General features: G+C 42.9%; 1 protein-coding gene across 1 annotated transcript in view; it reads left to right on the top strand.

The window, feature by feature from the left end:
* The window catches only part of RNF150 (ring finger protein 150), a 161122-nt gene extending 144086 nt beyond the window's left edge, over positions 1-17036 (top strand). The window contains exon 7 of the mRNA XM_070415219.1: positions 9094-17036. Coding sequence (XP_070271320.1) covers positions 9094-9212 — 119 coding nt within the window. The 3' untranslated portion in view covers positions 9213-17036. The remainder of the gene's footprint in view (positions 1-9093) is intronic.
* Positions 17037-17251: the final 215 nt, after the last annotated feature.

Genomic DNA, 17251 nt, shown 5'->3' with positions numbered 1-17251 from the left:
TAAACACAAAGAGCTGGAAATTGTATTCTGGGAGCCAGACGAATGGATGCAGTTATGATTTTATGACATGTGTGACTGGACCACTGCTCTTGCTGTTATATGCTTTAGAGAGAATCCATTAGGCTTTTGCAGAAGGCATGTAAACACATACATTTATAGGAATTTCAGAAATATATGGTGGGATATCATAAACCATACTCGGGTCAAAGCATCAGGCCTCCTTTCTTTAGCTAAGAGTGAGGTGCTCAGTTTTTCAAGGCATATTTGTGCCCCAACCTGGGGCCCTGTCCTCCTTGACCATCCCCCAAAACACCAGGCTGAGACCAGTTCTCAAACCTGCCAGAGGCAAATGAAGCAGCCTTTATGGCAGAGGTGCTGGCAACCAAAGGTTCTTCTAAACGAACGACTTTCAGTCTTGAGGCTTTACGAACAGGTTTCTCACGTGCTTTCTGGGGAAACCGATGGTCAGAACGGTCATAAATAGCAACTATATTAAAGACCTTAAATCGATTGTGGTCATAGAGCAGGATGATATAAAATGAAGCCTGCCGTTTGAGACCTAAATGTGCTCATAGCAATGTACCATCTGCAGTTAGCATTGAGCTATTCATTTACCTTATCATTTGCTGATGTTCTTCTTGAGGACTGCTATGTTAGCAGCTTATATTTAAAATGCTTCTTCCCTTCTCAAAATTTATATGTAAGAAAGTGTGTCTGTTCCTGTTCTCCCCTCCCCACCCGCCTCCAGGGAGAGGCGAAAGCTTCCCACTGTGCTATGTCCTACGGCTTGACCTTTCAACTAGACCTGTTTCCTTCGGAGCTCTGTTCTCTAGTTTCTTCTGGCGCTCACGCCGGACTATCTTGTAACAGGGTGGCATCTGTACAAGCAGTAAGGATGAAGCTGTCACGTGGCAAATGAGCTCTTTATGAAATGTTGATGCATCAACTACATCCAATAACACTGAAGAAACAGAACATTTCAGAAACAGTGGGGTAGTGGCCAGGGAAAAAGAGGACACCCCTTTTCTACCAGCACATTAATTGACAAAGGAGGAAGCCAAGAGGCTTGTGGGAAAGTCTTCAATAAATATATGAAATAAGTGGGCATTATCTGGCATAGCATGTGCCAGACACACCAGGAAATGAAGCAGTGTATTATAATTATCACTATTTTATGGATAAGGAAGCTGACATTGTTTCTTCTTCAGCAGTTTATCTAAGCCAGTACTTCCTATGCACAAACATAATATAATCCATGTATGTTAAAGTCAGGACACTTTAGGCCTGCATTCAAATCCCTCTTTGGTTTTAGTACAGCCTCTCTCTCCAAACCCATTGCCTGTATTCCATGAGACCAGCAGGGAAAATGAAATCACTCTAGGTATTTATAAGTAGGGGGATTTACTCCACATCCATCAAAGCTCATCAAATCATACACTTTAAATAGGTGCAATTTATTATAGGTAAATTATGCTTCAATAAAGTTGATGAAGAAAGAAAGAAAGAAAGAAAGAAAGAAAGAAAGAAAGAAAGAAAGAAAGAAAGAAAGAAAAGGAAAGGAAGAAGAGAGGGAGGAAGGATGGGAGGGAGGGAGGGAGGGAGGGAGGGAGGGAGGGAGGAAGGAAAGGAGGAAGACTGAAGAAGCAAGAGGGCATTACCCAGAGCAACTGAGCACACACCCCTGTTCTGCTGTTAGAGCGCTTTTGCTTCTGCTGGGGAAACCACAGGCACTTCCACAAATTGGGGACTGAGGATCTTCTCCCTCCAATGCTGTTGAAAGCATTGCAAGCATTTCTGGAGCCCACAGTGACCTGCCTGACCCAGAAGTACAATAGCTTCCCTCTTCCTGCCTTCCAATCTCCTTGGCAGGACCTAGGAGAAAGCCAGCTGGCAAGGGAGTCTGGGAAATATAGTTCCCAGCCTCCCTATGAAAGAGGAAGAGGGCAGAGTACCTACCAGCTACATCTGGCACATAGCTTATCATTCTCTATAACCTAAAGCTACACCAAAACCAAACCATCCACATGCCTGACATTTGCTCTGTTGATACCTAGTCATGCTGGTTCTCCTGAAAGGAATGTCATTTCTCCTCATCTTTATACTTAACAATACTAATCAGATCTCTCCCCACAGGTTTACATGTCACCTACTTTATGAACACTTTTGGCGACCCAATCAGAGGTGAAATTTCCCCACCCCTTATTTCTTGCCATTCTATTTATTCCTGTTTTTTAGCACATATCACCTTGTATTAAATGTGCAGCTACAAGTCTGATATATTTTACTAGATCAAATTCAACTTAGAGGCAGAGCCTATTTTAAGGTAATCTTTATCTCCTGCAAAGCTCATCAGTAGTGCCATGTACCTAGTAGGTGATCAATAAGTGAATAAATAAGTGAAGTCTCTGGATAATTTTAATCAATTGCAAAAATGGGTGAGTCTGCATGATCTCTGCCTGTCCTCTAATTCCATCTGGCAGCTTCCTCTTTCTCTTTTTTTTTTCCCCAATCATATTCACATTTACAAGAACCTTCCATACACCAACTACTATGCTTAATGCTTAAGGTTTTCTGTAGGTTTTTGTAATTGGGATTATAAAAAAGCTACTAACAGTGTAAATGTCCACTAGATTTTGTCCCTTTTGCTGCAAAACTATGTAAAGCTAATGCAAATATCACAGTGTTTCTTCTCTTGGCACTTAGTAAGGAATTACTCAGTGAATGAACTGTTAAGGAAATCAGTAAGGAGTTTGAGCCATTGAAGAAAACATTTCTCTTGCTGGATGAAGTGTCACAGAGAAAGAAAAACAATGATGAAGAGAGAAAAGCCAAGTGAATTCAGACAATTGTGACCTAATTTAATATACAAACTTCCAGGGAATTCTCCTTTACCAAGTCAGCATAAAAACAATGCTTTAGACCTCCCCATCTAAAAGGTGAGGAAGAATTTTCCTGATTGGAGCTCTTGAAGTTTATTTTTATAACTATGAGCAAGAATTTGAAAAGGCAAAAGTACCAGTGACATCCAAATGATTTCGGGAGTCACTTGTCCAAATGGATGAGTTTGCATCATCAGCTGGGAACGCTTGGTTCCCAGAGGTGGCCAAGCCTTGCCTGTGAGAACAGCTTGGCAGCCACAGAGAAATCTGACAGCTCTGCCACTCCGGAGTAGCATAGCCGTCAGCAGCACTTGCTCGCGTGGAGAGGATTCCATTTCTGCCCCTTGCTATGGACTTGACTTTGGACATGTTGACTTCCCCTGTAAAATGTGAAGCAGTCACTGGGGGAACCACATGCCTCCTTCACAGCGTTGTTGTCAGGATAACCACATAACATACGTGATCACTTAACACAGTGCCTGCCCCGTAGGGAGGAATCAGCTGTCATTGTCATGATCGCACAACCCAGAGTGACCCAGAGCCCTGCCATTCTCACAGCAGAAGCCACTCACGAGAGGGAAAATGTAAACCAAATCGGAAGTTTATCTTCTCCAAAATTCTTGTTAACAAAATAATTTCGAAGGAGTACATTTCCTTATTGGAGAATGAACTTTCCTTAATGAACTTGCCCACAGAGATGATGACGGAGAATAATAGGCAGTGTCCCAGCCCTAAGAAACCGCAATTCTGAGACAAGATGCAAAGACAGCAGCCTTGTCAGTCAGCCCCTCGGCTTGAGCATCTCCCCAGTGGTGTGCTTGTGTAGCACAGCGGGGAATGGAAATGATGTCCTATTTCCAAGGAGATCAGCATGGGCAGCAGTGGACAGAGAGATGCTATTCTTTGGTACCTTATTTTTCAAGTGCATTGGGGTGGGGGGAGATGGGCTTCTGTGTGATGCGGAGCAGTGACCAGCATGTGAACACCAAACCTGCTGGAGAATCAGGACACCTGGGGGGTTATACTCATCACCAAGTAATTCGCCTCAACACAGAGAGCACTGTTCCGAGGGCAGTGTTTGTTACTTCCTAACAGAGGAGGGCTTATTCCGGCGTGCTACCGCCTATGCCTTCTTTCATAAGACAGGCAGCGGAGCAAATGTCAGTCCTCATTCTGGGAAGGATAACTTTCTGCTTTAGCTTTGAATAACCATCATAAAGAAACAGTTGAGGAGAACACTGACTTCATGTGAAGTGAATAGAACGCCGTCAGTGACATGGAACCAAAATGTGCTTTAATAAAAAAGCCAAGCCACTCTGTTGCAGACGAAAATGTGTTCTTCAGTTCACCCAGGATGCAAAAGCTCTCAGTGAATGCTTCTTAGCCTTGCCTGGCTTCTGTGAGAATCTGGTAAAGGAAACCCTCTCACCAGAAAAATGCATATATGCACATACCCATAAAAGTGTGATTGTCATTCTAGGTACCTGGACTCCCCTGAAAGCCCAGTAATCTTTTGGTTAAGAATCTCAGCTCTGTACTGTAGATATGGCCAAGTTCATGGACTCTGGAATCAGACAAGGCTAGGATTTCACCTGCCCTCCATTTTTAACTTTTTCAAGCTTTAGTTTTATCACCTAATTATGGAAATGATATCATGTACTAAGTACTCAATAAGCACTAATATTGTTATTAGTTAATAAATACAAAACTTGAGCCTCTCAAAGCCAGAGAGGAACTTCAATTCATTTTCACTGCTACAAACATTTACCAATGACAGCATTCTAAAATGAGAATGTGGACCATGGCATGGGCCTGAGCCAGAGAAGTGATAGAGATAGGCCAGGTGTGCCCCAGGCCAGACAGGACAGACCTCAGGGTCCTACAGTCTCAGGTTGGAAGAAACTTCAACCAGACCCTCTGCTATAGACAGTGACATACAACCCACAGTTGATTGCAATGCCCATTTCACAAAGGGAGACCTCTGAGTCCTTCAGTAACATTTTATCTATTAAAGAGGATGGAGATAAACAAAATGTATTAACAATTTGTGAAATTAAATGGGGATGAGAGAGGTAAAGAGGATATGGGGGAATAAATGGAGATGGAAGGAGACTTGGGGTAGTGAATACAATACAATATACTGATGATCTATTCTAGAACTGTACACCTGAAGCCTATATCACTTTATTAACCAATGTCACTCCAGTAAGTCCAATAAAAATTAAATAATAATTTATGAAGTTAATAAAACAAATCCCACCACTCAGAATTTTTTTGTTAGCCACAGTTAAGCTATTGATTAAATTTACTTAGAATTAAATGTGGAAATATACGAAAGCATTGTTATGGGTCAACAAAGTAGGTTACAAGGCTCCGTTGAGAGCAGTATTTTCTGCTTACCAGCTAATCAGATTCTCTTTAATGCTCTGATAAAGAGGTTCAAAGCTGAGAATTAGATGACTTGGGATCAGTCTTTAAATCCACCCTAACCAATGAGATACCCACAGTATCTCATTTCCTTGGGTATGGACTGTAACGGTGAGTCATTACCTATAGGAGGTAAAGAAGCAAAAATATATTTAAAAGACCCAACCAGTGTGCTCAGTGAGCATCGACCTATGAACCAGGAGTTCACTGTTCGATTCCTGGTCAGGGCACATGCCTGGTTGTGGGCTAGATCCCCAGAGTAGGAGGTAGTCAATCAATGATTCTCTCTCATCATTGATATTTCTATCTCTTTCTCCCTTGCCCTTCCTCTCTGAAATCAATGTATATATTTAAAAGAAAAAACAGAAACAAATCAGTGAAACAATGTTCTCTATTTTCAGGCTCTTTGGGGGCTTACCCTCCTCTGCTGTGCTCTGCCTTCTCCCTGATATTTGAAACTCAAATGTCTACACAGGTCAAGCAAGTAACATGATCCAGTGTGCAGACTGTTGGCCAACCATGGTGCCCTCGAGCCTCTTTGCCTTGAGCTAAGGGGGACAGCCCTTACCCAGGTCACCCCAGTGATTTCCATCTGGGAACTGAGCACGTGTTGCCATATTCTATTTTTTTTTTTCAAGATAAAATTCAAATATAAATTTGTATGTGAAATAACCTGACTTAAGTACTGGTAACTAATTCACACTTTCAAAGGAACACTGTATGGGCCAAACAAATTATCTCAGAGACACCAGTTTGAGTTTTTGCCCATAGGTTTTGATGTTCCTGGAAGCTCTACCCCTGAGTTATCTTTTCATTCTACAGTCTTTTTCTAGAAAACCTCATTTGCTCCCATGGTTTAAAGTATCTTCTCTACACTGAAGCCTCCCAATTTACTGACAGTCACAGCCTCTCCTCTACACTCCAGACTCTACATCTAGCTGCCCATTAATTCCACAACAACATTGGCTTTCTTATGAGCACCTGAAGCATCGCACATGCAAAACTCAACTGTTTATCTATCCCCACCTGTTTGGCTTCCGGTTTCTCCAGTTCAGTAAAAGTACCTGTGTTGCTCAAGAAATGTGGAAGCCACTGTTTCTCTTCTTTTGCTTGTCCAGTCCATCACTTTTCTGTATATCCTTCTTCTCAAATCCTTTTTTAATTTGTCCTCTTATCTCCAGTCCTATTGCCACAACAAAACAGCATTGTGCTTCATCTGTTTTCCACAATAGTTTCCTCTGGATTATCTCTGTCCTTTGTCCTACCGGTCTATTCTTCACTTAACTGCCAGAGTGATCTTTTAAAATATTAAGTGGATCACATCACTCCCTGTTTAAATGCTCTCTGTGTCTCTACAATGCATGAAACCCAAGAGAAGGAAGTGTGTCAAGTAGATAATGTACTATTGTGTAAAATGGACTGAGAGAGGATTTTTTTTTTTTTACCTGTAAAGCAGTACTAATAATACCTACATGGAAAGGTTGTTGTGAGAATTCAATAAAGGCCACTGTTATTTCCGCATTAGTTTCATATTGGCCTTTGCAGGAAAGAAGGTAAAAATTACATTGTTAATAGCTACTTCACACTCACCTGCAGAGAACCTTCTAAATGTCTCAGTGACAGCGTTTTCCTTTGCATGATCGCGGTCTCAAAGAAAAACATCTGCCTTGGTTAAAGGATAAAAACCTGCTTTTAAAAAGTATGGAGCAGACCAAGTTCAGTTGAAAACATAGGGCACAGTAAGGAATAATTTCAAATGTCTTCAGATAATTTTTTAATGTTTTGAAATGAAAAATGATTAGATAATGTGGTTGATGCAAATGTCACATCATGGAAAGTGAACCCTTTTTTTGGCAAATCTCTATTTTTGTTTATTTAAATTTACCTTTGCCTTGAGCTGTGCAGGACGTTCCCTTTCCAAAATAGCATCATGACTTCAGCGGCCCATACTTTTCACAGTCCCCATAGCCCCTTTTGCTTTTAATTCACACATTCCAGTTTAGAAAACACTACGGTGAGAATGAATGCAAGAAATCTGCTGAGGCTGATGGCTAAGGAGCCAGAAGTGAAGGTGAGAAGCTATCCGAGCAGGTGCAGTGAGCTTTTCCTAGATTTATATGAAAGTCACAATACCACTGTGATGAGCTCTTACCTGTACTTCAACATGAAATAAATTATATCAGTGCAAAAGTTTTATAACCATCAGCCATCTTTAGACATTTTGTTTGGTCTTTTAATTGCCTGTTTATCTTGCAGGATAATTGAATGTACAAGAACTTTTGGCTGCAAAGCTGCCTTTTCTGCAGCTGAGCTCCCCTGACTCCCCTGTTCATACTCCCTAGCTTGACTCTGCATTCCAGTCATACTTAACTATGATCTGATGTCCAGCTAAGGGCTCCCTATCACCTCCAGACATCTCGATGTGCTATTGCTGTGCTTAAAAGATTCTTCCTTCTCATGCTTCTGGCTAGAATACGAGTTACCCTGTAGAATTCAGTTTAGTCATTGCACCCTACAGGAAGCCTGCTTTGATTCAGCAAATGATTATGTAGCCCTCTTTGCTGCTGCTATGACACCAGCACAGTGCTTATCCCATTGTCTTGTAATTGACTAGCAGCTACTGGTCGGCCTTCCTACTGGACAGGAATCATCTCTCTCTCAACTACATCCTTAGCACCTAGCACAATCCTTAATACAGAGTGGGGACTCATTATGCCTTGAGTGAGTGAATGATATTTGTGCTTTGCAGAATGTTTGGGAGTAAAACTGAAAAAAAAAAGACAATGATTATGTCTTAAAACTTGAGACAACACTTAGTAGCATTTTTTGGTTTCCTCGCTTCTAATTAACTTTCTATGTCAAGCTCACTGCATAAAAAACTTTGAATACATTGCCTTTACTTCTCAGTATACTGTGAGCATATTCTAATGTAACAACAAATTCTCTGGAAATGTCACTTAAATGGTTGTGACAAGATGTCCTTTAGAAGTAACATAGTTCATTCAGATATTCTCTGTTGTTGGACTTGGTTACATGGACTGTTTTGCTGCTATAAATAATGATTAAATGAATGTTTTTGCATCTGATCATTTCTCTGTAATACATTCTGGAAATGAACTTACTGGGTGAAAATTTCACAGTTCTACATGTAATCTATCAAAGTGCCTACCTCAATGTACCCTTAACTAACTATAAGGCTATCTTTTTTAAAAAGTCAAGATTTCAGAAACAAAAAGAGTAGCTCATTTTTACCTTTTATTTATTGGTCATTTTTATTATACTCCTCTGTGAATTGAACCATAGTAATCTGCCCATTTTTCTGTTGTTCTGTTAGTTTTTTTATTGATTTAAAAGCTCTCAATATGTTTAAAATGGTCATTTATAAAATTTTTACAAATATTTCCAGTGTGATATAGGCCTTTTGATCTTTTTGTGTGTTTTTTTAATTTTTATGCACACTTATCAATCTTTTCTTCTGTGAATTGCTCAATTGTTTTTTCTTATAGAACTTCTTGCCCTGTTTAGATAGATATTTTCCTACTTTGATATATTTTCTTCTAGCTTTATTAGTTTCTTTTGTTTACATTTAACTTTTTGCCCCATTTAAAATTTATTTTGGGTGACAATATGACTCTAACTACATGTTGTTTTACACAAAATAATCAACTTTTCTACTATCTTCTCCTGACCTTCAAAGAAATGCTATTAAAGACAATTGAACTAAATAAAAAGCATCATCTAAAGACGTAGCTCAGTGTTCACCATGCACTTTGCTCTCTCCTCCCAGGCGAGCAGGAGCCAGCTGTCAGCAGTGACTCTGATATCTCGCTGATTATGGCGATGGAGGTTGGACTGTCTGATGTAGAACTTTCCACCGACCAGGACTGCGAAGAGGTGAAATCATGAAATGGCGAACACAGAAGAAAGGGATGGTAGGACCCATGGGGAAGGGGGGGAGGCGTGCCCGAGACTTGGACCAGGCACACACACCTCCAGAACACCTCGGCATCGGCAGGGCGCTCTGCTCAAGAACGGTCATGAAAAGCAATATCCAAAGTCCAGCTGATCAGGATGCAGTTTCTCCGTCTCCACAACAGCCCGCGGCCTTGGCAGCTTGGAAGCGGAAAGCTGGTGTTCCCTCCCGGGCCCTGCAGACACTGAGGCCCCTAACAGACTGAAAGGACACTTTCGGGGCTACTCGGTGTTCATTTCAGTTTCCCCCAGTGTTGTTTTCTTGTTTTGGAATTGTTGTTTGATTTCCTTGGCAGTTTCTTTTTAAAGACTGTGTATAGTTCCCTGTAGGTCCACTCCTTTGTTTTTCCTTCGATCCACTCCAGCTTTTACACGGAGCTGTGTTTCGAAGCACCCATCCCTGTTGTGATCAGTCCATGTCAGTCTCTGAGACTAAGGACTTTGACCTCTCAGCATGAGTGTGCACGGCTTTGGGAAGGGTCTGAGCACCTGAAACAGGCGAAGGCCAGCTCTCATTAGGAATCTAAATTCTTTTCAATGGATCTTAACACTCCCAGCTGCCAGAAACCCCAACACAGAGCTCTGAATGTGTTGAGGCCGCTGCTCATTCTGCTCAGCAACATCACACTGGCTCCCGCCGCCTGCCAGGCTCCGTGAAGGGCCATGTGACATGAGAAGGAAGCTGTAGGGAGGCAGTTTAATTTGTCTGGATCTTACAGGGTGTGGCTGAAATTCTGAGCTCAGAAGTCCCCTCCAGGCTTTAAGGCCACTCTCATTGGCTGTAGAACTCTTAGCTGGAACTACGGGGCTAGTTTAAAAACCAGCTACCACCCATTCTTCCTGAAAGCGAACTGCCTGTTGTGCTGGCTCCCCCGAGCCTAGGACAGGCTTTGTTACCTCACTGGCTTCTGCAGGAGATGGAGGCTTTAGGAACGTCAGCTTTGAATCTGGTGTCCACCACCATGGGGGTCTCACCTTCATTCCAACACATCTGTTACACCTCCCCAGCTCGAGGGTTGTAGGTGAATCCTTTACAGATTGTTTCCCGGGTCTCCCTGAGGGTGTCCAGACACCAAGTGAGGAGGGAGGTAGGAGTCGATGAACCACCTGGTCTAAAAAGTCCAGCACGGGACTTGGCTAAGTCCAAGTTTCTCCTGACTGAGAGAGACAGAGAAAGAAAAGGAGGCATCTGTATTTTGAAACAGTTATGTTTGTATCTTTTTTTGTAACTGTGACAAAAATGTGCTATTTTTTTCTGTGGGCAATTTTGTAATCCATGTAGACTCTCCCCACGCAGATGACTAAGGTGGTGAGCAGTCTCCCTGGACAGCCACCGTCACCTTGTCCTCTGTAGGAAGCTGACCGGGACAGGAAGCTGCCCTCCCTGAGTTCTCTGTGCATTGAGGAGGCTTTTCCCTCTCCTCACACTAGCACTCAACCAAATACAGAGTTTGGCTCTGCCGTGCGGCCTTGCTGCCTGCTGAAGCGTAGGGTGTAGGTCAAGGAACACTGCTGGGTGCTCTTTGTCACCACCTTTGACCTTTCCTACTTGATGCTTTCTACTTAGGTAGCAAGGCTAAGGGAAACGATTGCCACCTTCAGAAATAACCCATCTGTCTGGGAGTCCAGCCCCTCCTGTATTGAAATCCAGGGAGAAATGAGGACGGCGCTGAGGCAGGAGGCGGGAGGCCCAGGTGAGCCGCGTGCTTGCTGGGCCTCAACCTCTTCCTCTGTAAAGTGGAGGAATTGAACAAGGTGGTGCCCAAGGCTCCTGTGGCCTTAGGACCACCAGTGAGCAGTTGGCCAGGGGATCTATTTGTTGCAGGTAGCGATGGCAGGTAGCCCACTTTGCACCTTGGAGAGGCAGAGGCACTGGGCGTGTAACATAGAGGAACAGCTTTGGGGATTTGGCGCTCCTGGGTTGCTAAGAATGAACATCTCAGTGATTGAAGTTTCCAGCCAAAGGAGGAGTTGTTTGGTTTCACCTTGTTCTCAATCTGCCGTTAGTCACAGAGTTTGCCTTCTCTGGACCCCTCAAAGCCTGGTTCTCAGTGTGCAATTCTTCATCTCCAGGTGTTTCCTTTCTCAGTCAGAAAGGGCCTGCAATACCTACTCCTCCTTCTGTCAGCTTGGCCCCAAACAAACTTCAGTGATAACTTTAGCCAAGTGGACTTAGAAGGGTAATTGAACAGAAGAATGCATTGTATTGCTTACCCAGAGAGAAAATGCCTGTGGAGTGCATGGTCCTCTGACCATGGTTCTCTCTTCCTGCCATGACCAGGTGCAGAGGAATCGATTGCATGTGGCTGCAGCAACCCCTAGAGGGCGCTGTGTAGATGCTGAGGGCCAGGAGGCTCACTGGAGGCCTTGTGGGCCTGACCCCATGGAGGCTCTGCCACAAACCCCCTGAGTCTGCAAGGTTCTCCAGTTACCAAAGGTCTGTCTCTGGAGACTCCTCCTGTAGCTTTTTAAACAATTTTTTTAACCAGCATAGAAGGATGCAAAAGAAATGGAAACAGCCCTTCCCGCACAGTGTTCCTCACCACCGCCCACCAAAGACCTGGGGATCCCATGGTTCATGGAGGGTGTCAAAAGGTTGGAGAACCCTCTGCAAGTATATGCAAATTGCGTATTTGCTGATTTGCATTTTTCTGTCGTACGTGTCTAGACCAGCACCGTCCAATAGAAATGTAATGCCAGTCACACGAGTGATTTTAAGTTTTCTACTGGCCACGTTAGAAAAAGTAAACACGTAATCATAATTTAATAATATATTTTTTGAATCCAATATTATTGTCTCGACATGCAATTCGTGTAAAAAGAATTCATGAAACACCTTACCTTCTTGTCCATACTTAGTCTTCTAAAGCCGTTGCATAGGTTACACTCATGGCGCATCTCAATTTGGATGAGCTACCGATTGGACAGCACAGGTCTCCGGCTTCCACAATAATCTCACAAGGTTCCCCGACCCTTACAAAGAAAAAAGGTAAAAACCTAATTACCTCCTAAGAGAACTAGACTCCACCCAAGTCGCCTGATCAGAGGCCCCAAGATCCGTTTGTTTTGTAATGGATAAATGTTCAGGCCACCCTTTCTGAAATATCTGCTTGGACTTTCTCACCACACCACTGATTTCCATTACCATTTGCTGTGATCTCTCTGACCAGTTGTTTTGTAGGAAGTCACACAGGCCATGTTGATTTGGTGCTGAAACAGAAGGATATCCCTCACTCACTTCCATGGCAAGCCCTTAGACTTGAGCCAAAGAGAATCCCAGACTGGAGTCATCCAACTTGACCTCAACCCCTAGCTGTCCTTCTTCCTCTAGGAGTTGCTACCTCCTGTTGGCTGGTCCCTTTGGGAGGAACTTAGCCCGGATCCTGAAGACAGCACCTGCATGTTGATGGAGTCTCCAGGGCTTGTCACCCCTGAAATGTCAACTGCACCATCTAGGCAGGGCGAGGGGAGAGTTTGAGATGGTAGAAAGTTACTAATGGCAAAGGCACCTACCTATTCTGACATCACATAGTGAGCGTCATGCCCACGGAGTCTCCATCCAAAGAGGTTTGTTTATTTTGTCTTGTTTTCAGCATTTCCCTCATTCTGGTGGAAACGTCTCTGGATGTTCTTGGCTCTGGGTTTGGTCGTAGGAAATCCATGGTTCCCGTGGCTATTTCCATTAATGTCCTGACCTCCCTGCAGCCGCCATGCTTTCAGGACCGAAAATGCTGACAGGGAGCCTAGCATAGGATTCTTCCTCATTTATTTAGTTTTCTTTAGGTGAAACTTCTCACAGAGCATGCAGAATAAATGGCATTTAGTTAACCATTGAGTGCTTCACCTTGACTGCACACAAAGAAGTCCCATGAAATCAAACTCTTTCAGAAAATCTGGGATGTAGAGTCACATCCTCTATGGAGCGAGGACCCAGCTTTCTGGTCCCAAGGTCCCAGAGGCAATGTCCGGTAGCATGTGTTATGTGCTCTGACTTGGATTTCTTTCCCTTTTCTGTCTCAGTGTCCAGCTTTCTCTGACTGCCTGTCTGTCTCTGTGTATGCACACCTACACACATTCTTCTCTCCTCTTTCAGAAAAAACCTTGGTGGCTCCAGACCTATAGAGTCTCTAATGTGATTACCATCATTAGTGTTGGTGTTTTCTTCTTATTCATGACAACATCTATAGCTGCACTGCAGACAATAATACCCAGTTTACTCTAAAGGCAAATTAACTTCCTCCTTAAAGGAGCTAGCCCCATTTTCACTTTCATGTCTAATTTTATCACAGACCATCTATAGCTATTGCCTTTTTCTCCCAGGCTTCCTTGCTAGAAAAGTCTCCCAGGCAAGTAATGGCAAGGAAACAACTCCAGAATGCTGTCTAGGTTTAGTATCTCCCACCTCCAGCATCTGTGACCTTCCTGGCTCAGCCCAGGCCCCAGGGCTAGGGTTTCTTAGAAAACTGTGTGGGCCATACCGTATCCGATGGCCACTCTGCTTCCTAACATTGTAGCACAAGAGCTTGCTCTTTGTAAGTGATCTGAGAGGCCACCTCTTCCTTAAGACTGAAAAAAAGACACAAAGAAACTAGCTTCCTAACGGGAGGGACACGGGGTTCCTTGGGCACTGCTCTGGGTCCCAGAAGTCCCTCATCCATGCCATTGCAGGGCCAGGACAGAGAGTGCATCTGGTGATGGCAGGCCAAGGTGGTGTGGATACCACCCGCAGGGAGTGGGAGCAGAGGGTGGCAGGATATGAATAGGGGCATTCTTCCTAATAAATGCTCACCTCCTGGGTTTAGAGCCAACCTGGTTCGTGTGTGTGTGTGTGTGTGTGTGTGTGTGTGTGTGTGTGAAGGAGTTAAAAACTCATGATTGCAGAGGTTTGGATTACCTAAAAACTAAATTAATTCTGAGAAGTAGGTATGAGTTTCTCATCACTTACCTCTTCCCTTTTCCCACTTTGCTCCCCATCTCACAACTCCAGGCCCTTTGTAATAGGAATGATCATTTGTAAAGACCCTTAGATCAGTAGCCACACTTTTCCATGTTGAGTCCTCTGACAGCACTGAAGTGTCCCCCCAAAACTAAAGAAGTGATTCCATGTCCCAGATGTGGACCTTTCACTATCCATCCCCTGAACTGCACAACCAGCTTGTTCTGCAAAGAACCTGCTGATGTCGTTCACGTCTCTGCTTTCCTCCCGCTGAGCTATGCCTGCTCCAGTGCTTCATCCGTGGCTTTCTGCAGGAATCTCAGTGATCAAAGACCTTCTCATCCTTGTCACTATTGACGTTTGCACTTACTACAGAGTCCTTCGCTCTGTGGCCACCCGATCAATGTTGGTTGATGATATGATAAGGCAAGTAATTGCATTTCTCAAAAGGCTGCAAGTCTAAACAAAGCGCAGGAGAAAGATCTGCGGAGAAGGTAGCTCAACCTGAGTTACCCATAGTCACTGCCTGGTCTTGTCATCCTGAAGGAAGCGGAGGGCTTAGAGAAGCAGGGAAATGTGGGGACCATGTGTGCTCTGTAAACCAAAGACGGCTCACCATCCAAATGGACACATGCTTCTTCCATTGATCAGTTGCATTGTCTCCTAATGTTCTCATGAAGAAAAGGGAAGGTGTGTTGCCTCGTCAGACAAAGGAAACCATGAAATCTTCAGGGGGTTTCTCTTGCACGCTGGCAATTGACTTTGACCTTTCTAAATCCGGAAACATAAAAACAATGTCTTGTGGCCTTAGTACCACAACATCTTTAAAGTCTAGTGGTTAGTTCCCTTTTCCCTCAGAAGTTTTAGAGAAACCGAGTGCTTTATTCAACTCAGAATATTGTTCTCTTGAAGAATGTGATGATTTTACATAGCCAAAGAATTTTCATGTACAAGAGCTAGTTAATTAGTACCCCACTCTTTTGAAGAAAATACCAAACGATTGCGGTTAAAGACGGATGATTAACAGGAACTCTGCTGTCTGCGTTTGTGTTGGTATCTATGGCACTTACTGGTCAGTGGGATGTTATTGTGAGGGGGCAGAGCGCCCTCTGCTGCAAAATCACCATTCTTTCAGCCGATTGATTTGACTAGACTAGAGTCATCATTTCATCAACACCTAGTTGTTTGCCTTTTATTATCCAATTCCCTCAGTAGTTGAGAATTTGGTTTATCAAAAGAGAAAGGACTGTCACAAACCCTGAAAGGTTGAAAGTGAACCCCACTGAAGACCTCACTGTCAGTAGTCCTTCCTTCTGCAATATGTTGACAAGTACTGGGCTCTGTTTGTAACAAGAGGCCTCTGGCTGGAATGTTGGTGCAGAGTTATAAGGCAAGGGCCTGATGGTTCTGTAACTTAACTTGATTCTTGTCCAATTGCAAAGGAAGCTCAATAAACAGACTTCTTTCATATGAATGTAGATGGTATGAAATATGTGTTTTTGTATGTGTACATAATAATATATTGACTTCCTGCTTTCACATTAGTAATCTGAAATGGTTGTACCATTTTATAATTAGAAAGAAATGTAGGGGTGGGGGGAAGGTGGAAGGGCTATTTTTATAGTGGGATGTTCCTTATATTTAGAAAACTTGAAGTAATTTTGTATTTGTGAAAAGTTACATTCCATTCAATTCCTGAAAAAAAAAAATGGGTCTTGTTCTTTAAAGTATTCATGAGCTGGGAGAATGATGATCCTAGTTTCCAGAGGAGCCTTCCAAGAAACTTGTATGTGACACCCAATTCTGTAGACTGCAGACCATGACCTGCAATTGCCAGTTCAATGTGAAAAGGGGGGAAAAAAACCTTATTTTAACCCCTCTGTATATAGCACATTATTCCCACCAAAAAAGACATCTGCTACAAAGAATGCACTTACCATTATGAAATAGTCCAACATGGCATCATAAATCCATCTCTAGTAGCTCCCTACTAGCAAGAAAGAAAGAATCCAATGGCTTTATTTTTTCTTTCTAAACATGAATTGTGTTTTTATTGTAAAATGAATGACGTCACAGATAGAATTTGACTTCACTTCCCCAGGAGGTCTCTCTGGCCCGTCTGCAGATCATGCCCGTGGTGGTCCCGGCCGACAGTCCCCACCCTCTCCCTATTCAGATCCTGAGACCGAGCTCCCTGGATGATCTGCCACGTGACTCAAAACCCACAGTGATTCCTGATGGTGTTTTCATGGGTAACTTTTAATTTGGACTTTGGTTTTCTCTTCAAAGCTGAAAATTTGAGTAATGAATTGTGTATCTATTTTACCCAAACATCATCTTCTGTACAAAGTCAGGAGTATATTTAAATGATTAGTTAAGGCAGTGTAGTTGTTGTTTATTTCCTGTATAAATCTCATTTCTTCTTCCCCACCTCGGGCCCCTACCTTATTCCTTCCAAAGCACTTTATATCTCGAAATACAAAGAAGTTTTAAAAAACGGTCTTTAAAGGGATTTGTCTTCTGTTAGGAGACATGGACTTTTCTTTCCCTTGATTCTATTCTCTGTGTGCTTGGAGAGCATAAACCTTTTGTCCCCTACTGGGAGTGGTAAAATGTTAAGGACGAGAGTCGGAAACATTCAAGCGTACAACACAGCTATTTTTGTTATATAGAAGACTATCGTGTAAATAAGTGCCATCGTGTTCTTATGTACTGGTTTTTTTAAAAAGTGCAACTCTAATGATTGGAAAAGGATTGTGAATTCCAGGAAATTTCATTGCAAAATTTTGTTTGGTTTTGTTTTTTAATAAAATGGAACTAGATGCTGGTGTTTGTGTCATCTGTATTTCCTCAGTGTGGCCTCTTCTTGAGTTCCAGAGGAGGTCCTGTGGATTTTGGTTTTTTATCTTATTTATTTATTTATTTATTTTTAATCGTCACCCGAAGATGTTTTTCCATTGATTTTTAGAGAGAGTGGGAGAGAAAGGGAAAGACAGAGAGAAATATCGATGTGAAAAAAACACACCGATTGGTTGCC

Source organism: Myotis yumanensis, unplaced genomic scaffold, assembly GCF_028538775.1.
Source record: "Myotis yumanensis isolate MYYU_CA2020_CCGP unplaced genomic scaffold, mMyoYum1.0.hap1 SCAF_5, whole genome shotgun sequence".
Classification (NCBI taxonomy): domain Eukaryota; kingdom Metazoa; phylum Chordata; class Mammalia; order Chiroptera; family Vespertilionidae; genus Myotis; species Myotis yumanensis.
Note: the sequence above shows the minus strand (reverse complement) of the source record. Positions and strands in the feature narration are given on the sequence as shown.